General features: G+C 37.4%; 1 protein-coding gene across 2 annotated transcripts in view; it reads right to left on the bottom strand.

Annotated features, from left to right (window-relative positions):
• Kibra (kibra) overlaps positions 1 to 23,730 on the bottom strand; it is a 67,020-nt gene that overhangs the window by 18,128 nt on the left and 25,162 nt on the right. For both annotated transcript variants that reach the window (XM_064135355.1, XM_064135354.1), the window contains exons 4-5: positions 21,229 to 21,338; positions 20,758 to 20,852 (exon numbers count right to left, since the gene is read on the bottom strand). In XM_064135355.1, coding sequence (XP_063991425.1) covers positions 20,758 to 20,852; positions 21,229 to 21,338 — 205 coding nt within the window. The remainder of the gene's footprint in view (positions 1 to 20,757; positions 20,853 to 21,228; positions 21,339 to 23,730) is intronic.

Raw genomic sequence — 23,730 nt, 5'->3', positions numbered from 1 at the left:
AAAAATTTTGAAAGTGGCGCTCTACCCCATCTCTTTATTACCAACACCTTGACTGACCGGTGCCGTTGCAACTGTCATTACTCAATAAATTTTAAATACCTCTACAATAATGAAAAAGTGTTTCAATAATTATTTCAATCCCAAATAATCTTCAGAAAATATTCCCAAGTATATAATAATATATAAAATAATATCCACATCCTAGGGGGCTCTGCCCCCTGCTCGCTTCGCTCGCCATCTCCAAAAAGGGGGGCTAGCCCCCCCGACCCATTGTACCGGTGTGCATGCCCCCCCCTCTAAATTTTATTGACTTCAAAATTTTTCTTCCTTATTTTTTTTTATTCTTGAAAAACAATATACGTATACACTACAATATAAACAACAGCCTCCACACAGCACTCGGTAAACCATAATATAATGAATTTAACTCCTATCGCATCTGTCCTTCCCGAGAATTTGGCCCCAGAGATTGGGTTCGCTGATGCCAAATGTTGACTGAGAAGTTATAACATTTGTTCTCGAAGGCATCTAGCGTGATTTCCTCGGGCCAAGACCTTTCGTGGAATTTAGTATTTGGCCCCCAGGAGTTGTGGTGAAGATGAGGAGTGTATCCAGGGACGAACGGGTGATGGAAGAATAAAGATAAATGCGAAAAGGGCAAAAGGAGAAAGGGAGAAAGCCAATGAAGGTCCTTTCTTCCTTCGTCTCTTCCCTTATCCACATTTTTTTCTTTTTTCTTCTCTTTCTTCCTTCAATCTCGTCGTTTTTTACTGCCCCCTCAATGCAGTCGATGGGCCCCATAAAAAGGGGAGAAAGGGAGTACGAGAGGGAATAAAAAAAAAAATATGAAATGAGACAGAACTCCTCACTCTCCTTCGAAGATTAAAATGATTAGGTTTTAGGGTTAGAGCGCTACCGGGGCCTCACGTGATAGCCCTGTGGCTACCGAATTCCGTATGAAATGGGCCTCTGATGGGACGGGGAGGGGGCCGGGGGGAACTGGTCCTGAATTTTATTCCTCTCTCGCTCCACCTCGTGTTGAATTTAATGCTGGAGATAAGGACCAACAGATGATGGAAAAAAAAATGAATAAGACAGCAACACCGAGTGGCAATGAAAACGGAACGAAGCGACGAGAGATGACAGAAGAGACCAGAAAGGAGATGAAAAATGAGAGAAAAAAATAAATAAAATTACTGGAAAAAGTGGGGAAGAGAGAGGGGGATATGCAGTCGATGGGACTGAGGCCCGGAAATATTTTTTTGCCGACGCATAATTTAATACTGGAAATATTCACGTGGTGACCACCAAGTGACCTTGATGATTTCTGTATGCTGGGTATTTTTTTTTTAAATTCCTCAGCCAAGTCTGACACGATGGATCACTGGGATGACATCAAACTGTCAATGGGGATCATATTGGGACTACTGTTGGGGTGTTTATGGACGAAGAGAGACGAGTGATGGTGAATTTTATTGGATGAAAAGATGCAAAAGTTTGTGTGGAGGGAGTGCCCTCGTTGGATGCTCTCAGGATGGAATTTCTGCGGGAGAACGGACAGCTGCTCCTTACGAGGAGAACAAAGACCCGAGGAGATGGTATAAAAGATGATGATTTTGGAGGAACACGTGACTCGACGATGTGATAACGTGAGTGACTCTGCATGGAATAAAAAAAAAACGTAAAACGAACGAATTATTTATCAGTTAAAAAAATGTTTTTCAATAGTGTCAACAGAATAACTCTTTGACGATACGAATTATCATTTAAAAAATGTTAATGTCCCCTAAAAAAAATCAAACAGTATTTTTAAACTAAAAATAATCCTCTGGGAATTTTGATCGCTTTTGATTGCTGATTTGTTTTAATGTTTCTAAACAATTTCTGAGTTTATCTGCTGTTCTCTACCGCTACAAAATTATAAAAATTCAACGAACGCCACGATCCATCCCGTGAGGAACTCACATTACACATACAAGTGGGAAGAGACGAGGTGGTGACGGGCGGGGGAGGGGGGGGGGTGAGATGGAAGAGGGGAGTGAGGCTTTAACACAGACCGAGGGGTCGTGAGTCCCCTCGGCGATAAAAATCAGCACTGGTTGCTTGGGAATGCTCGGGAATTCCGGTAGTGTCACACCGATAAACCGTCACTAGTAGTTAAACAGAAAACATAATTATACGCATGCAATTTCGTAGAAATCCCATCACCTCACAATTCCCCCTCAGTTTAATGACCATGTAATTAAGGTAAGTCAATCTACCCTAATCTTTCAGTCGAATCATGAGGCCCAGCCTCCATTTTATTCCAATCTTATCGAAATCAGCTTAATAAGAATCAGTCATTCATTAGAACAGGAGTAATTGCTAGACGAAGAGGAGTTACGAGTGAATGTGTAATGAGAGGTAATCTTTGTCGTGAGTATTGATGAACCGCGAGTCGATCTGGGGGTGTAGACCCAGAAATATCGTACGTTTATATTAAATAATAATTTTAGATTTTTTTTGTTGTTGGAGACTGCGACGGTTTGAAATGTAATTGTTCAGTTTCATCGAGGAAACGGATTAATTTAATTCGTATCGATAATTCATTCGATTTAGATCGAGAGTTTTTTCGATGCCATTTTCGGGTATTAACGAGGCGGGAAATTCAAATACCGCGCGCGGAGAGCGCAAACGGTCCCATATAAACCGAAAAAAAATTTTGTTTTTCCTTCAACTATTTTTTTCATTATGCAAAAATTTTTTTTGATGCTGTTTTTTTATTTCTACGAGACCGAATGCGTATTTCCCGCCAGGAACATATGCCGATTACATTACCCAATCAGGAAGAAGTCTGACCCACGAAGTTAGCAGATGTAGATAGCAAACGGTTTCAGGCCAAAGCACTAAAAAAGACTTTTTCCGAACGCACTTTTTACAAAAATGAATTTTTGTTTTTTTTTTTCTTCAGGATATGAACATACCCTGAAGAATAAGATTAGTTTTTGTAACCCTGGAATGCGAGCTCCACCAACATTGGTGTAATTTGGCTAAAAATATCGCGTTGTAAAAACAAAAAAATTCTCAACCGGAATGAGACAACAATATGATGCTGGAAATTTAATGATATTTCTTAGAATTTAAGTACCACACGCAATGGAATTCACCGAGTTGGAGAGACTCAATGGTATAACATGGCCTGTGGACATGGGCACAATAACATGAACGACCAGTGGCGCCGTACAAACGCTACAGTCAGCAATTATCATAAACGCCGGGGTATTCATTTCCAATGGGATGAAGGCGATGGAATGAGGCAACAGAGAAAAGACACAATATTTTTTTATTTATTTTGGAATGAAGCTAGGAATGCGAATTGATAAATAAAAGAACCGAATGTACACCAGCTCATACCTTCAGGACAGGATTGGAGTGAATGGCGAAGGGAGATATTTGAGGATAGAAAGGACCGATGTCCATGAGAAAATGAGAGAGCAAAATAGTTCAGCGGCTCCGTGAGAGGGCAACATTTGCTCATAGCGCCACATACGGTGCCTCTACTTATCTGTTAGTATATAAGTCGAATGCTTTCGTATGTATGCAATGTATTTCGTTGTACATATATATCGAGAAGACTGGAATTCAGGTCTCCCGCAAACTCGATACCGTGACGCCTTCGTAACGAGCTGATGTCTGCCCACTTCAGTCATCATATGGGAATTTTTAGTTATTTATTTTTCATTCGCCTTCATTCCGCGAGTTTAATTTTTTTTTAATCGTCATCGAGCCTTCTGAGGTGAACAATGTGAGTAAAAGTTCTTTTCCATTTTCAGGAGGGCAATTTACGAGGTATTGGAGGAAGGTTTCTAGTCGGTGTTTGGAGGGAATGATGATGAATGGAGAGACTCGAGGACAATTGTTATGGTGTCTTGGTGGAGATCATTTTTTTCAAATGTATCTGATAGAAGGAATTAGTTATTATAAATGAATGAAATTAATGGATTTTGGTTGGAGTTTAGGGTTCATTTGACTCCACCAAATGAACATTCGTTAATAATTAATGAACAGATATTTTATGAATCTTCTTTGACTTGAGTTTCGCCATTCAAATCAGTCGTTCGTTAATTGTTAACGAATATTCATTTGATTATATTCAATTTTAGCATTAATTAATGTTAATGAACATTTTACATGAAGGAAAGGATCGATTGATGAGGTCAAGCACATCTATGATCTTGATGTTAATAATTAGTGTACAGTGATCAAATGTTATTTCGATTTTTTGCATCTGATGGACCGAATTGATTATTATAAATAAATGGATTTTGTTTGCAGTTTAGGGTCTATTTGGCCCTCGTAAAATTTCAGGAATAATTTTCCAAGTTTGGTATGATGTCTTGATATATTTCTCAAGATATTTCCTCGCGATGGATTTCATGGTGAAGCTTAATCGAATTGATTTGGACCCGAGATGACGAAGAGCATGGAGAAGCTAACGGCACGAAGTTGTTTCCATTCTCATTAGAATTCTACACTTCGGTAGGCCCATTGCTCGTTGATGATCAAATAAATCGAAAAGTGGTTTTGAATATTCTCTCTATTGGAAAGGAACAATGATGAGCGAAGTATTTCGAGGCCATTGTTTTGTTCACGAGGTGGAGAACTATTTTCTAGATGTCAGATTATTGGATTCTGAATTAGAACTAACGGCACGAAGTAGTTTGTTACTGTTAGAAAAATACTTTTTAAATTTTTAGGAAGAAATCATTAAATTTTCAACAAATCCTCTCGAATTTTTCGATGCCATATTTTGAGGTACATTGAACCAGATCAAATGAGACATTTCAACAATCGTAATTAACTTTAGCCAATAAATTGCATTAATCGGTGAGTCTGAAGACAAACAACCACCGATTACATCAAAAATGGTAATTAGAGAGCGATTGATTGTCACAGTTTGCTATTTTCTATAAGAAAAATACAAAAATTAAAAAATTAAAGGTTTTCCCCTTTTTTTTTATTTAATCTCACTCTCGCTTTATGTAATGTCACATCAGTCAAGTTGTTTTCTATGTTGTTATGTATCGATTAATATGGACCACAGTTTTAATGCAGAGAAGTCGAGCATCGATCGTAACAGCCAATCGACTATTGGACTTAACTCCAGTGAAATGTGAGATAGGTGAGAAGGACGTTCCCCAGGTGTGCAAGTGAGGCATTCGACTTCTTGTATGAGATGGAACATCAGGAGAGAACCAGTGAGATATACATGGGCACCGTTACACCAGCCAACATTCAACGAGATTTTACGAATTCCATCTGGGGAAAGTTTCCCTCACCTCCTCCCCCTTCGACTTTTTGCGCGTCAGAGATATCGTTGGGAGTTCAAAACATTATATCCCACCGTAAATTGTTGTTGTGCATAATCAATGGACTTGACTGTATCATCACATATTGGTTCATGACTATAGATTAACATTTGGGAACAATTTGATAATTTATTGTGAACAATTAGCAGCAACATGACACAGTTTGTTGTCAACAATTTGATAGTGAGATGTTGGCTCGCTGATACGAATAAAATTCCTCTCAACGATTTTTTTTCGGTTCCAGAAATTTTGATCGTTGTTGTCTAGTGATAAATTTTTGGGGAGGAAGTAGTGATTTTTATCGAATCGAATCTGGGAATTTCCGGCGAAATATCTGCGATCAGAGTTTTTCAAGCATTCAATTTATTCAAGTTATATTTTGTTTGACTAATGTATTTACGCGCCGTCTATCCGGTCCAAGAGGGAATCATTCCCAGGACCTGCCGGGAATAATTAGACGGGCTTTGATTTTCATCACGCCGAGGAGGGCGATGATGAGGAGAATGAAGGGAGTCTTTATTGGCGACTTCCTCACGCCTCTGCACTCGGTTATTTGTCTATTTTTTTTTTCTGCAATTATGAAGTTTATTTTTCTTTATAGTTTTCACGGTGTTTGCATTAATTAATGGAAGACTTCTGTTCGACGTGAGATCAGTTGTTTATGATTTTCATACAACGTATTAATTTAATGAGAAAATTATTACGTGTTAAGGGTGAAACGCGAAGTCTTAATAGATTTTTTTTTGCTATAATATCGTGAAGTTGAAAGGGGATTGCATAATTTGGGGGGAGGGAGGGGGAGGGAGGGCAGGGATGCCCAAATCGATAAAAAGAAATTACTGTTAAATTATGATAATTTTTAAATTATTGTAATCCTCAATTTAACCGAATTTCAATTTTTTTTTCATTAAAAAATTCGGTAAAATTTTCTATTTTTATTTTCGTTTTATCTGGTGATAATTATCAATAGAATATAAAGAAATAATTAAAGATATCCTTCATAAACCTATCAAATGTCACATATTTTATCGGAAATGGTATTTATTGTCTAATTGATGCAATCGAAAAATAACTTCACACAATGTATAAATTCTTTCCCATTGACACACCACGTAACCCTCATTCTGAACTATTTTAAAAAATAAAAAAAAAATCCAAATATTCCGTTAATTGGTTCACCATAACAAAAATTCAACGGAATTATTCTCCAATTTAATTCAACAATTTTTCACATATAAATCAACGGAATACCTCGCATCGTTACAGCCAATTTATCCATGAATCAAATGTATTTATTACCCTTTATTACAATGTAGTCTGTACAAATTTTTTGTTTAATTGGCTTTGAAGTTGAAGAAATTCCCTTTCTTATTCACATCCAATGTAATTAGACTCGTTGGAAAAACCAGCGATAACGAGTCACGAATACGTTGACGGTTAAATAAAAATGGTAAAATGGAATTGTCGGGGGAAAAGGAAAAAAAAAAAAACAATATATTAACATTCAATTTGAAGAAAATTCTCGCGAGCCTGAGGTTCTATTTTTAACGAAACATCTACCGTTTCTTTTCTTTCGCATGCCTTCTCGTGTAAACAATTATTTATCGTCGAGGCAGGCCTCACCGTTTTCGCCCTCTCCTCAATAATTTTTTTTTCTCTTGTTTTACATCATTTTTCCATCCTCTTTCCACTCCATTCCCCACCAACTGCCCTCTCCCCCCCCATTCCCTCCCCCGGCAGGGGGCTCCTCTCACTCGCCTTGTCGCCACATTCGAGATTCTCGCGTACGGTAGTTACTTGCGAATTTCCAATTAACCCGACGCCGGCGCCAATTAAAAAGAAACGATGATATGTTGTGTTGTTGAATGTGCTGCACACACGAGAAACACCCGGGGGTTTGAGGGGAATATATATGCGTATACTGGGAAAATTACGGGGGATAACGGACACGGGGTAATGTCCGAGACATTTGAAATGTACAATTTGTCGAGAAAATATTTTTCCGTGAATTTTTATTGTCATTTTTATTGGGTAAATTGCGATAAGTGAAATATTTTGATTTATCGGAGTGAAATATTCGGTGAATTTTGAACTAAAAGATTAAAATTTTTACGCGAAAAGTCGTTCAATTTTTTATTTAACAATTGAATATTCACGGAATGGAGAAATAAAGTGGAGTAATCTGATAATTTTCATAAACATTATTATTTAACACCGGAATTACAAAAATAAAAATAATTAATTTCCTATCAAAATAGAAAACGAAGAAAAATTACATCAATTTTTAGCAGCTCTCGATTTTAAAAACAGATTAATTAATGAAAAGTCACGGAAAGCTTCAGCTTTATCATTATTGTTATCGATATAAATCATTATTACTCCCAAAAGAGTAATGAAACAATTCGATTGAATTGTTCACGACGATAAGGTCATGTATCACCTCAGCGTTGCAAAAGAATGCAGTTCCCATTATCTAGAAAGTGTTTGTTATCAAAAAGTGCCTTCGGTCGATACGCAGATACCGATAACCTCCTCCCCTCACCTCACCCACCCCAAATGGCAAAAATCATTCGTCCGGATTTGATTTGGATCTCGAAGCCCCCTAGTTTATACACCGCTGAATTTTCAAGGATATTATGCAAACTCTTATCACCTCGCGCTCAATTCAATGCGAATAAATTTGTTTTTTTTTTTCACCACATTCCATTGAGACTTGATATTTACAGTATCTAACCTACAGAGTATTTCGCCAATTAGCTCTCACGTGATTAATTGAACCGCGAAAACAACTGTTAGAAAATAACGCCGGAAATTGCAAATTGAAAAACAATAAAAGTAGGCGACCAACGCCATTAATTCGACAGAAGCGATGTGACCGTTTCTTTAATCGTTAATATGTTTTTGTCTTTATTTTTCACTCGAGAAAACTCGCTCACTGCGAAATGATTATTCCCTCGATCTTTAATAAACATTAGAGGATGTTTGATAACGACAGATATGCAATCTTGATTCATGCGTGGATTCGAGAGGATTACGTAGTGTTGTCCGATAAAAATCCAGTTACTCCATTATCTCATTAAGAATCATTGGATAACTGATAATAAAAAATTGGTAATTTATTTTATTAATTCATAGGGAATTTGCCATTGTTGCTAAAAATTCTGCATAATTACTTTTAAAAGACTGGGGCCCTCAGATGAAATTATTTCATTTTATCCTACCAAAATTGGCAAAAGTCTATCACACACATTCGTCAATAGTTCACGAATGTGTTAACAATTGCATCGCATTCTATTAATAATTAATACATTCGTTAACTATTACCTACTTAACGATTTACTGGTCCAAAATCTGCTCTAACCAACAACCAAAATCCATTCTTTTGTATTAAAAAAAAATTTTGCAGAAAACAATTTTTCAACAATAATATTTGAGTGTTAATTACTCCACAAAAGTTAATCTGCACTTTTTCAAAATTCTTTTTCCCTCCAGTGCAGAATAGGATGGAGATTGCGAGTGATTCGTGATTGGTCTCCACTTGTAGAGTTTATCCCCCCCCTCCCCGCCCCTCTCCCACCTAGATATAGTTATGAAGAGCGCCAGGGCAATGAGATATCCTTAGGTACAACGATAATAGCATTGCATTCCATTCATATCAGCGCTTGTTCAACAACCGCAGGCCCCATCCCCACTCGGGTCAACATATTTCTCGTTTAATTTTATTCATTTTCCTTTTTTTTTTTTTCAAGTGTTACCGCGCTTAGTATCTGCTGATAGTGAGTGAAAGGAAGTCGACAATTTAACGAGAATGATTATTACGACTTGTTGTTTTTATTTATCTGTCTTTCGTTGTTCGAGAAAACAGTTGTAATTGATCAGATTTGCTAATGATTTTTTTTTCAGTGGTTTCTTATTCCTATTGTTCGATATTTTTTTTTTAGTTTAATATGATCGATCAACATTGATTGTTCTATTGTCAGGGGATCGTTGGAAATGATTGTCAATGTAATGTGATTCTAGTATTGATTGATATGTTTGTCGAGTGGGGTTGACTGCGATAATTTGATTGAATTAGATGTGAATTGCTTCAATTAACTTGATAAGTAACGAGTTGAGCAATTATTCAATGTAATTATTTTTTAATGTCTTGTATATGCAGATAGTAAGACATGGGAGATAGCATATAGTGTGTATATAGTATATGATGTAGTATACAGTATATAATGGGTGATGCATGGAATGATGAATTTTTCTGGGTGAAAATTTGGAATTTTTTGAATTGGAAATATTTAGTTTTTCCAATTAAGAACATTGTCATTTTTGAACTGATGATTTGGCCGTTCTAAAAGTAATCTACATATTTGAATAAATACTTTGTTATTGAAAGTATATAATCTGCCATGACCGCTCAATTAATATTGAATTAATGATCGATTATTCGAGAATTCCATTCTTTTTAAACGTTCTGAGTTTAATGGCTATTGATTCAAGAATCCACCGGTTCTTTATTTAATAACACCAACTAAGCAACTTTTTACTACTGAATTTCCGGAATTTTATCAATTTACTCAACAAATTTTTCTTAGAAAATTTCTCGTGTTAACGTTGGACGTTTTATTGGAGAAAATGTGAATTTATTCCCGGAAATGTCGGAAAATTTGGCATTTAAAGAGCAGTAGAATTTTCCACAATCGAAGGATTGTGAATATTTAAATACTTGTATTGGATTTTTTATAAAAAATTATAAATACATAATTTTAATTTTAAAAAATTGCCCAGGTGCTTCCGAATTTTTCCAAAATATTTTATCGTTTTAAATAGTTCCCCTCATCAGGCAAAAAATTTGCTGATAAAATTCTGTTTCGGTCGCAGTTCACTGATGTCATATCTTCAGAATTGTCACGGGATAAAGCCTCGTTGAATTAATAGATTTTGATATTTACAGATAAAAATAATGAGAATTTTCCGGACATCGAACCCTCCTGCATCTGCTTACCCTGATCACTTTGGCATTCCCAAACGACTCGTATATACACCGGTAAAGCCTACGTCAGTTTCTTCCCGAGTTTGCAATTTCCCAGAATCCCAAGAGTCTTGCCAAACGAATTTTCGAGTTCCACAGCTGTTTCAACTTCATCTTTATTCGCGTAATCCCGAGTCTATTCATTTTCAGAATTTCAGGGATCAGAAATAAAATTGGTGAAATATTATCAAAACCAATCGGTCGACATTAAGAAATTTTCGCGAAAAAATCTCGTCCTAGTACGATAAAAGGGGGACAAAGTGATCATTAAAAAAAATTCCAAAAATTTTACTGGCTTAAATAGGATATTTCCCGCAAATTCCCACAACTTTCCCGAAATTTCACTGCGATGGAATTCATTTTTTCACAAGCAAAACATCTGGTAGTTTTTTGGTCCAGTACTCGCACTAAATTTTTTATAGAAAATTTATGTGACCACTGATCTCGATAATATTGAATTATAAAATATGATCCAAATACTTGAGTTAAACGTAGAAATCCAATTACCAATCATGCACAACAGAATAATGGGACGAAATTGTTCATTCTAATGGAGCATGATATTGATCTGATTTTCTCGGCATCAGAATGATCAAGAGGACATGCTCAGGGACTCAAAATAAATAGCCATTTATTTTCATAACAATAACTCCATCCATTCATTCATACAAAGAAAACAATTTTATTACGCAACTGCACAAGAGAAATCCAATCACAACCGAATCTCGTCGAACCCATAAACAAAATCTCTTCGAATACTTCAATAAATAATTAGAAAAACCCCGGGCATTTGCTCCCGTATTCGGGTGCGACCTACCCAACTTAATTCACAATCCGGGCGGTTTATTAATTATCAAAAGAGACCACAGCCCAACAATGATCCGTAAAATCTCTCATTACAAAGATGATTATCGTACCCAAGAGTTCCCCCGCACGTTCTCTCCCACCCCCATAACAGATAACAAGTGGCCGACAGTCGGCCGACGATGAGCCGACATTTGATCAACACTGGGCGAACCTCGGCGTAACGTCGGCCACTCGTTTATCTCCTCTACGGACATGTCCTATACCTAATTCACATGTCATACATTTTTTGCAGACACGCAAACATATAATCTTCGAATATATATACTGTTCCGTACTTTCTGTATAGCTGTACTTTCAACTAAAGTGCGCACACCGCGCCCCCGTACGAAAGTAAAAAAAAAACTTAAGAAACTCGAGAATAGTAGGGCTTCCGAGAACCATGAAAAGTGTCGTATCCCATTGAATTCACAGTGCAAATCCCTCCGGAGCACATACAGGCTTCAAAGAAGGTGAATAGCATTGCAGAAGAAAACTGGTGGAGTGGGAGAAGGTTTCTCAAAAAGAAAAAAAAAAATCCATAAAAATAAAATAAAGAAAGAACGAGTAGAACGCAGAATGTAGCAGAAACGTAGGACTGTAGCCGTAGGACCGAGAGTGACTCGGGACGTTTTACACTGAAGCCAGCCAATCCCGTACGTCGACCCTACGGCCGGCAAGGTCACGGTGCCATCGGACGAAAGAGCCCTCCGCGTTGCATTCTCCATTCCTTCTCCTCCCTTCTGCTGATGCCCCCTCCCCCCCCCCGCCGCCCAATCCTTGGCCGGTGAGCCATCAAAAACGAAAAAGCCAAAGGCGCGTCCTCCCCGTCATTCCTTCAACCACTTCATGTATAAATATTTCCATCTTTCTCTACGTCGTCGAAATTCCCATATAAATTTTCATAATACCCTGCCGTGGGGACTACACTCTCGACTGCCAACTTTACGACTCGATAATTATTAGTCATTTATCAACGCTGAGAGGGAGATAAGAATGTGTGTGTATGTGTCCGGATGTGAGGTGAAACGGATGCAGATGTACGATGGTTCATAGCTGAACCAGTTTGATAATAATTTCATGAAAATTAGAGGAAATTATTTTTACCATCAGATGGTAACAATTGAAATTATTACCTCCAAAATTAATGACTTGTGCGATTTACTTGATTGATTTTTTTTTCTGGTGGAGAAGGCTGACAAGGTTTACAAACTGTAATTACTATTATGTGATATTTTTCGGGGTGATGTTATTAGTGGACGAAGTTGAGAAGAGGCGACCCCATTAGATAATTAAAATTATTGCCATCGGGTTATTATTATTCACCAGAAAGATTGGAATGCACTTTGAATGGTCGTAATGCGAGTGGTTTTCAAGTGACTTCTCTGCGGTCGCTGGTACTCACTTCGACCTTTAAGGTCAAAGTCATTACGACGACGAGTGCATATACTCGTCATCAAGGTAACTCGGCAGTATTGATGGGGTAAAGTGTGTTGAAGTTTCAAGTTTAGAGTTAACTTCGTGATGGGGATGAATAATGGCTCGATAAATAGTTTGTGGTGGTACGATCAATGATCGATGACTAAAGTTCCAACCTAACAATAATTTTTCCCGACAATATCCAATATATCATACAACACATAATATACATAAACTACTAATGAATCTACTCTTAATCACGATAATTAATTTCAACAATTATTATTTTAAATAAAAATCCCCAACCGAAATATGTCAAACAATCTCCTCCCCTTCTCCCCCTCTGTCCTCCCAAACATCTTGTTCCCCAAATGATCAATGACAAATATTAAATCCCACATATATGACACCCGGGGGTTTTAAGTACCACTGGCCCACCCGAGGGGCCAAGTTATTTTCGTACCGAAAACCGATTTACGGTATATCCTTATCTCATTGGTAAGGTGGGGGGAATACCAGTCGAAAAACAACTGGTGCTGAGAGAAATTGCATGTCCTCTTCCCATCGGCTTCAACATTTTCAAGTACAACGGAGATAGAATGAGAGAGTGAGAACGAGCTCAATGTGGAGGAGATGTTTGTGATGGTGGATGCGGCGTCGGCCAGTCGGGCCCCTCGGGCAATCTCGGACGTCGTCGGCTAAACGCCCGAAGGGCCCTACGAGCGTAACACCGGGAGCCACTACGCCAAAAGTCTCAAGTGGGTGAGGAGGTGAAGTGGTGGCGGGCGGCGGGGAGGGGGGGGGAGGAGGAGAGGTAGTGGAGTGGGGCCCGCATCTTTGTGATGCATTTACGTTCAGAAAGACGACCGTCGAAGAGAGAGAGAGAGGGGGGAGAGTACGACCGGTGTGAGAATAGACAAAGAGGTCCCCGGAGTAGATGTTGGAGAGAGTGAGAAAGAATGAAGTGAGGCACGAAGGGAATGAAAAGAAAGAGGTGGACGGGAGACATTCCAATCTCTCGTGGCAGGCCTTCGCTCCGTCATGCCGAGTCATTGGGCCCTATATCCTCGGCGAAACGGCCCACACTCAATTGTGTATATGAAAAATATCAACGAAAGGGACTTACATTAGTAGGGAAATATTTGTTGATTAGGGCCCAGGGAATATGCAATTGCAATCAAGTGTAGATTATTATTATTATTATTATTATTATTTTTTTTTTTTTTTTAGAGGAATTTGGTATGGAATGCATACAAAATAGTTGATCTGATTTTTTGGAAATGATATCATGAGTAAAATTGATTAAAATGTGGTGAGGCCTCGAGCCAGGAAAATTAAGTTGACAAACTTCCAAATAAAATCGAGAAATGCTTTCAATCACCTCTCACCTTTCGAAAAAGCATCACAGAGGCTCGTTGATCTTCACGTAGGATTTATGCTGCCAAGATTCCACGAATCTTTGGCCGCTGTTTGACATTTTTGGGACAAACCAAGGTGGCTATTCAAACGATGAGAGTGAGGAAGAGGTCATTTGTGAAAAAAGAAAAAGAGTTATATGCAGACAGTGAGATATGACACTGAGTATAGTACGTATTCACGGTAGAGATACGGTAGGAATGTTGATTGCCAATTTATTTTTACCCTTGAGAGTGAATTCAAAGTGGTGGAGGATGTATTGAACGATTGGCTGAATTTAACGATAATGTCCAATTAAAGTGACTTGGAATTTTTAAAGATTTTTTTTGTTTGAAAAATTATCGAGAGCAATGATTTTAAAAGGTCTTGAATTATTGGTGAGTAGTGGAATGTGGGGTTTGGGGGGAGGGAAATATTCCATGAAAATTACGCAGCTCAAGTTTGTAGTGATAGTTTTTCCCAAAAATTCAGGTATAAATGGAGGAAAGCTCGAAAAAAATCTGCACTTCGGTTCAATTTTCCTCAACTTTCACTTAGAAATTGGGGAAACGAATTTTATAAAACAGAATCGCAATTATTCTCTGACGATTCAGAGGAAAATTACCGGAAAAATTCGGTGACAATTGCGGTAAAATTTCTGGTGTGACACTTCGCTCTCGAATTACGGATGAGATACGTAATTTTTATGGTGTATTTGTCTCTCCGGGTAGGACAATTCTATGGTAGAATTGAAGTAAGAAGGCAAGACCACCCCACGATGACTGACCAACCTCAATGAGATCGAGGACAGAGGCTAAACGGGAAACGAGAGACGACACTCTGCAAATAGGAAGAGCATATACCTGGGCATTCGCTCGTTCACATCCCACTCTTACCGGCCTCATGTTGAGCAACAGTTGAACAGATGTAATGTACTGATTGCTCCGTACACTTGTGTACAAGCCAATTGGAGCTGTTGAACTTGCTCAAATAGAGCGCTAAAAAGTCATTCTAAACAAAAATAATACAACTGACCAAACCCGAATGACAAATGGCTCCAGAATCGAGTGATTATTGATTTTCTGATACTAATTACTTATTCCAAAAATCATCAGAACCGACTTCCTCCCCCACATCACTCCCCATGCAAATTTCAATAAAAAAAATATATCAAAGAACGTTTTTTCCTTCAAAAAATATTCTACCTGACAATCCCCCTTCACTATAATAATTATATAATAATAATAATTGGGTGATCACCAAAAAATTGCTACGCAGAAGGTGCAGGATGAAGACACCCAGGGGATGGAAACAAAATGTAAAAATCCAAAACGATAAAAATGTGAAAATAAAAAAATTCAAAATCAATCAAACCATCCCGAATACTTTTTGGCTAAAATCATTTCTAACTTGACTCAGATCAATCCCACCAGAACGATATCGATACGAGACTGACATTTCAATTTTCCTTCGAGAAAATGACACTAGACCACGACCACCCCCCCGACCATTTTCATTAAAAAAAATTAAAAACCACAACTAGACTTCAGATAATATTGTCTTGTCTTCGATCGTCTGCAGCCCTACAAATGAATAATCGCGATTGATTTTTTTAGGAGAAATGTTGACCTCGTCTGGCATAGCTGCACGCAGCATGGGCTGGATTCCCCGCCAGCCATTTTGCGTTTTCCCGGCGTGCAAAACGATCGCGGAGTCGAGATATATACGAAGTAGATATCCCCCTTTTTCTCACAGCCGGTGCAACTACTCGGGTCAACGATTCCATATTGGAATGAAAACGAGTGCTAGGGTCTCCTCCTCCCCCCACCCATACCCCCTCTCCCCCTCCCTCAGTGCTGGTGTTTTTCTTTTTTTTTTTTTTTCATGAGGTGAAGTGGTTTTTACGCGTGGAAATGTGCGAAGGGAACATTAAACAAAAGCAATTGGAGGGGAGTGAGATCAAGTACTGGAAAAATTGTTGGGAATCTTAGGAAATTTTAAAATTCATGAGGATCAAATTGAGATAATTGAAACTTTACATTGTTGTACGCGCGTTATATAGAATTATATCAACATACAAAAGTTTAATTACCGATTGAGGAAATGAGTACAAAAATTAAATGTCCAATATCGTTATTTTTTCCAGAAAATTTCAATAAAAATAACAAAACACTCGAAAAAAATTCCTAACAATTTCGTCAAATTTTCGCTTCACATTTCGTCGATACATTCAAATAACCAATTAAATGTGATGAAACATATGATAGATTTACCCCCCCCCCATGTGATCGAATCATATTTCTGTCGTCTTTGAATCGATAAATCAATCTGTCATTATCGATCTCTCTTAAAATTTCAATCGCACTCAAAAATTGTTTTCCGAGTCTATCAGAATCATTATGTTCCCCAAAAAAAAAAATTCAATTCAATAGAATATGTATTTCTACAAGACTTTCAGAATGAAAAGGTTTATACTCTCGATACCGCTCATAAACTCCAAAAAAAAGTCATCATCATTTATAAATCGACTGTACCTCGCACTCCGTATACCGGATTTCGAGGCCTGTCGAGAGCGCTGGCCATCGGTCGTGGCACAAGAGAGAGAAACAGAGACAGATAGAAAGAAGGATGGGGGGGAAGGAGGGGATCGCCGAGCGAGAAACCCCCCCACCAGCTCCATCGAGCAGAGAAGAGTAGGGGGAGGGGGCTAACCCCCCTCGGATGCTACACGGAGGACGGGGCCAGTGTATGTGAATAGTGGGGAGGCCATTTGCATCGGAATGCAAGCCCCCGCGCCGTGCCACACGCCTTAGCCCCCCCCCTCCCCCCCCGCCCAACTGAACATACACACGTTACTCGGAATATATATATACCACTGCCTCGTATATAATATGTGTATTGAACTGCGTGAAAAGCACTCGCTGAATTCCGTTTTCCATTCCAATTAATAATTCTTGTCTCATCGAATTTATGAGAATTCTGTACTTTCTAAATTTATCATTGAAATATTTAATCGTTTCTTGTGGGATTTTGTTTTTATGGTATGAATAATTTGAATCAAAGGGGATCCTGGATCATTGAGTGAGGCAATTAAAAAAAATTGTCTATAAAAGTAAATTCTCCGAATTTTGAAGATATTCAAAATAGGCCAGACAAATTACATTTAGCGGGAATGATTATACTAATGTTTAGAATTTATGAAGTTTAATGAGATGAATATAGGAGATGATATTCATAGAATCAACGTTAACTGTTAATAAATTAGCATAAAAATCTGATGAAAGTGTGATTTGAAATTAAAATCGAAACGAAATTGTCTGTCAGTCGTACGAATTATTTAGTGTCATTACAAGTTGATTTTGATAAAATAAAATTCTTTTTTTTTTCAGAACAAGTATTGCATACCTGAGCAAGTATTGCATGAATCAATATCAAATAAACACAATCTTACGGTGAATACCAATTACTTCTTCCTGGGACTCGTTTAATTAAACTTAATAAAACAGTCCTATAATCTCCAGTCGATAAATTTTCAACTTTAATGAATTGATTGAAAAATCGTACCTAGTGCAGGCGAAATTATTACACTGAGGCATGAGCTGAATGTGGTCTTGAATGAAGTCGATGATTAAATTGACCTTTCCGGATATCGGATTGCATTTGACCCACCCCCTTTCCCCGGAGGTTACGGTGCCCCGTGACCCCATTATGCCCTTAATCCGAACCATTCTGACCCTTTACTCGATCGATACAGTCTCACCCGAGCCCCAGACCCTCTCTCTAGCCCTTAATCTGCACCCTGTGACCTTCAACTGACCCATGGAATTAAACTGGACCCTTCCAACCTTCATTTTGACCCTCACAAACTTTGATCTCATGTTGATAATATTGAAAAACAATTATCACTGGAATTTTCATTTCATAATATTGGCAACATTCAACGGACCCCAAAATAATCCAGAAATCAACCTGCTGACCTTACGCCGAAGTTCTTCCTTCCAAGGTCATGTGCAATCACGTGAATGTGGTCCATTAATCATAGTTACATAAAACCCCTCGCTGTCAACTCGAATAAAACTTCGATACCTATCACTAATATCGATCATTAATATCAATTAATTCAAGTCAAGCTGAGTACAACAATCATTGAATAAAAATACCTCAAAGATGTAATTTCTCACTGACAAATTTCATAACGGAAAATATTTAAACGTAGAAAAATGATGAGGAAATTGCGTGGGTGAGTTTTAAATTTTGATAAATGATAGGATGGAGATTGTGTGTGTTACCAAGGCGTGTTAATGCTGGCACAATAAAAGTACCATTAGACAAGTAGTTAAACGAATAGACACAAATTATTTACGATCAGGATAAATTATACGGCCTTTATGGTATTTGTAATTGAATTGGCTTTTTCAAAAATCATTAGAGGTAAATGAAAAATATTAAATTTCAAGGGAATGAAATTTTAGTGAAAAATTGTCTTTGATGTCTTCGAAAATTTGGCGTAAAAATTTATAATACCAGAGGATAGCATTTGCTGGGGCTGTAAATTAACTGCCAGTTGGGTTGATTGTGTATGTGTGTGTGTGTTTAGGAATTTGAAAAATTTCACGATACGTCAAAATGTAAAGGTTGTGCTGATGTAGGTATAGCACTGTTGGATTTAGTTTATTCCTTGGGTGGGTAAGACAAACTGGGGAATGAGTAGGAAATGGAAAAGAAAGAAATTATGTGCTGTTGGGCGCCTAATGCCACCGGAAATACAATCATTTCCCACGCCAGGGCCACTTCCTGTTTCTGTATGCTTTAAGGTTTTTAGTGCGGTTTTTTACGAGATATGGGGACTTTGGGAGAACTTAACAAAGGAATTTTCTCGGAGAATCTTTATGGAATTTTGCGATTATTATACGAGGGGAAAATAGAGCGGATGACATGAGTGTTGACTTTTTTTTTATCTGATTGGAGAAATCAATAGCGAAGTGGTAGAACGAGATAAATCACTTTTGACCAGTTTTTGATGAATATTTCGGAGTCTAGGGGAGGTAAAAAATTGGGAAAATGTAGGTTAAGAAAATTTTTATGAGGACCATTTTTGTAGAGTGAATTGAGTGCTACAAGAGATGTCCTGATGGAAATTGTCCTATCTCTCGTAGATTCAGAGTTATTGCTCATAAAAGACGATTCAGAGATAAGTCAAGTTATCTCGTTTTATCCTTTTGTTACTGCATTGAATGATTTACGCGAAGATTTGGTGGGGTTAGAATGAATATTAGGAGACTTAGTCTGGGAGTCCGTTATTGAAGAGATAATTAATTAATTGCCAAGTTGACTCATTACGCAACGTACGATACCCTAGAGACGGGCAGTAAATTTGGAGATGATTCATTCATGATTTTTAAATTGGTCATCAATTGGTCCGGAGGCAGTTCTGTTTGCATTTTTTTGTTAAACAGTAATACACTAAATTATCTAGAAACATCGGGACTAGACGATACCTCATTTTCACAATTATATTCGTTTTTCATTAAGAGGGAGGTGAAACGAGATAAGTTGACTTATCTCAGCGTCGACTATTTCATCAATATCTCCGAATCTAAGAGAGATAGCAAAATTTGTGTTACTACATTTATTGTAGTACTCATTTCACTCCATGAAAAAGGTCATAACAAAAATTTGTCTATTGTCAATAGATTTCGAGATATTCTTAAAAAATGATCAATAAACTGGCGAAATTCAATTTTAATTTTCACTTGTTCTTGGATGGGTAGTTGGGCCTTATTGGGAATGACTCATGGACTTTTCTAGTCTGCTGACATCTCAACTTCCAATTTCTGTTTATGAACAATGTTAAACGGCCCCTAGTTTAGAGTTAATGCTCACATGACTGAGACGGAATCACTGATTGACGCCCACAATTCGCGTTCATCTCTTTTCGGAATGCCCCCAACAGTTTTGATGCACAGACAGGAAGTCAAAAGTTAAATACAAATTCGTGAGTGGCCCCATCCAAGAGAGAAATAAACTGGAGGAAGGCCCCGTTAAACATGACCCGCATGGTAGGACCCACTGTAATATTTATGTCGCTGTTGGGATTATAGTATATGTCGCCCAAAAAAATTCCGAATTTTTTGGACAAACGCGATTATAAATTATTCCGCAATATTTTATCAAAACGTGCAACGCTCTTTTCAAAGTCCACTTTCATTTGATTTTCCCGACAAATTATTGATGTGATTGACCCGAAAAAATATAACGTCTTTGCATTTTTTAATTATTTAATGGCTCACGAACTTTGATGATCAATTATCGAACGTTTTTTCGAGTGTTGTGAATCGTTTTAAAATTTATAGAAACCGCAGGAGCCATTAAATAACGATAAAAAACTATATTTTCATTACGGATAATCTGACCCAATAATTGCTGACCTCATATGATCTCATAGGCTATCAGCTCCGATTGCATAATTCCGAATCATTTCAAATTTACTATAAATGATATAATATCCGTCCAATTGCATTTTAAACCGATGATATTTCGATTGATATTCAAATTATTGAATTTTATGGTGCGATGAAGTCGAAGGCGAGCAACCACTCGTTCCATTATAATTACATTTACGTTGTGGCTTGATAAACAATCACGTGATGAGTGATATTAAACGGTCAGAGAATTTTTTAGAAATTTTCAGGCCAAAAATGATGAAAATTTATTTAATTTCTGACTCACCTCGAGGACGTCCTGTGCGGTTTGCAGGTAATCCCTGAGCATGGCCTCTTGTATGGCCCTCCATTCTTGACGGGGATCCTCAAGCTGAGTAGTCTCTGTAGCACAAAATTAACAAAATATTAATGAACATCCGGAATCATCACATCACAGCTAATTCGATAAATTAATAATTCAGGATTATTTGAATATTCCTGATCTCCAAATCAATGGAATGGGAAACTATGAAAGAGTTTAATTTCCAAACACGTGTCAAACCTAATCAGACAAACAAAAAATGACTAGTGAATTTATCGACTGGATAATCACTCGTTAGGGTTCACGAGTACAGATACGAAATCATCATAAATACGAGGAATTTCTAGTCAGTAATTTAATGTTAAAGTTACGAAAACAGTATTGTGACATTAAACAGGAATCGATGTAAAAGTGACACAATTGGTCTTGATACGAAAATGTAGACTGTCTACTTACGGTTGACATGATTGATGTAGTAAGCGCCCACGTGTTTGTCGTATGCCTCCTCCCAGCCGAGGGGCAACTCATTTCCAATGCAGTCCGCGAACGTCTGTGGCTTCGTAAATCTGTAATAACAGCAAATTCAGAGGATTTTTGAGACTGAAATTATCTAATAAATGAATTGCAATGAGTTGCAAAATTACGGAAAATATTCAACAAGAAATTGGGGGCGAAGGGCCGCCAATTTCTTGGAGCCGATGGGCGCCCAATTTCTTGTTTGACCTTTTTTCCAATTTTTCTAAAAACAACAGATTTGAAATTTTCGACAAGTGATTTTTGAATGATCGAATTATTTTTTTATTGGTCAAATTTTTATAACAATGAAACATTTTCACTATGGGAAAACGTATAATTGTGTTCCTATTAAATATTCTTGTGAGGGATTTAAAGGGATTTTGGAAATTTGATTGACCGAAGCAAATGTGATCGAAAAAATTAGATTTTCTTTTTTCTAAAATCCACTTTTTAACCGTTACTCAATAAATTATCAGCATTATTAATCAAATTATGATTAGAATAATTTGTGCCTATTATATCTTAATCGAATTAAAAAGTGGTCGTAAAAAGTCAATTACTTATCGGCTTCTACTATAGTGTCATCACCTCTACGTGTCAGACCTGTACAGAACTCCCAGAGCAGTTTATTATATTGGAAAGAGTAATAACCGAAGATTTTTTTTAATTACCGTGAAACCTGATTATCAAAAAAGTTCAATAATTGTAAAAAATGTAAATACAGACTTTCTGCATCATAATAACTCAAAATATTTAAAAAAAATCAAAAACCTGAATTTGCACAATTACAACATTTTCATTCGATAGAAAAATAAATTATCGTATCAGCCAACTTCATTGCATCAAAAATCCAAATGTCCCTCTGAGGCTTCAAAACTTTCCAGTTTAAAAATTCAAAAAATCCGACTCAACTTCTTCTCCCAGTGTAACGAACCATAAAATTTTCCGCTTCAATCGAAAATTTTCAAAACCCCCCCAAACCCACCAATTATCACCTAAAAACTCAAATTTATATCTCAACCTCAATCTCTCCGCTTCCTTGCGTTAAACATCTTGAGTTTCGAAACAAAAATAAGTAAGAAAAACATGAGAAAAATATTCAAAGAATGCTCTTTAGCCTTTGGATGCACTCAACTACAATCGTCGATCTATTTATAATTCCAATCCTATCTGTCGAGCGTGAACGAAACGTTGTTTCTTTCACGCATATACACGTTATGTACAACTCGTTCATCCGTTTCTATCCCACCTACACACGCTCGAGTGCGCATACAAAAAATGTTCCTTAATAGAAAAAAATGACGGAAATTCTCCCAAAAAAAAAACCATTCAACGTTTTTCTGTCACCATTTCTGCGACAGACTTTATCACACGAATATTTACTATTATCCACCTCCATAAATCGATATTAATTATATATACATACAAAACAATCGATAAAAATTGCTAAGTGGCCAACTTCAAGTCAATGTTAAGTCAGACAAAAATTATTCAACAAATAAATTAAAAATTATGATGCAGTGATTCAAAATAAAATTCAAAAAAAAATTTTAACCCGCCATTTGACAAATACGAACTTCAATTCAATTTTCATCAGAAAGTGGCCGACATTGGGCCAGCGTTACCCAATGTCGGCTCATCCCCGGCCTACCGTTGGCAACCCATCATCTCCTACTAAATCTACGTCATATCCGTAACTTATAACATATAAATGTTCAACTAATCTACGAACGGATAATCCTCGAATGTATTCACGCGGTAGGGTATCGGCCAAGTTGACATTTCGAACCATTTTGGCGATCGTCTCTCTTCTCATCACAATCTTTCATTCGCTAGTCGGAAAAAAAATTGATTCCTTGGAATAGAAGAAGCGTGTAGTGTTTGCACGTTTTCACGATGAAGGGTAAAAGTGGTGGGGGGTTACTGGAGTGTGTTCCTCGGTCGTGATAAGCCATCGGCGCGCATCGGGCGTTATTATTTGCTGATGGCGGGAGAATGGAATGCGAGGTTGTCGGATGGGAAACCTTCGTTTCCGCAGTGGTTTAAGACGGGGGGGGGGAGGAGGAGGAGGAGCTAGGGGGAGGGTGAGGGGAAATATGTATACGTATGAATATAAGATTTTCTCCCCCTTCAGCACACATTTAACATGTATACATGAATTTAAGAGGCATTTACATTCTTCAATGTGTAACTGCGATTTACGCTCGGTAAATGATAACGTTCAATAAATTTGGAGAATATATTTCATTCGTGTGCGTGTGTATGTGTGTTGTGTGTGTGTGTGTACGAAAATTTGAATAGGAGAATCGTAAATTTTTGAGGAACAAAAAAAAATATTTGAGTTGTGAGTCAGGAAGAATGTAGGGAAGATGGTGAGAAGTTATGGGGGAGGAGATGAGGGGGTGGGAGGTTTATGGTATTTTCATACTGAAAAATGTTTTT

The sequence above is a fragment of the Diachasmimorpha longicaudata genome, chromosome 16 (assembly GCF_034640455.1).
Source record: "Diachasmimorpha longicaudata isolate KC_UGA_2023 chromosome 16, iyDiaLong2, whole genome shotgun sequence".
Taxonomy (NCBI): domain Eukaryota; kingdom Metazoa; phylum Arthropoda; class Insecta; order Hymenoptera; family Braconidae; genus Diachasmimorpha; species Diachasmimorpha longicaudata.
The sequence above is the reverse complement of the archived record's forward strand: the minus strand, read 5'-3'. Positions and strand labels throughout refer to the sequence as shown.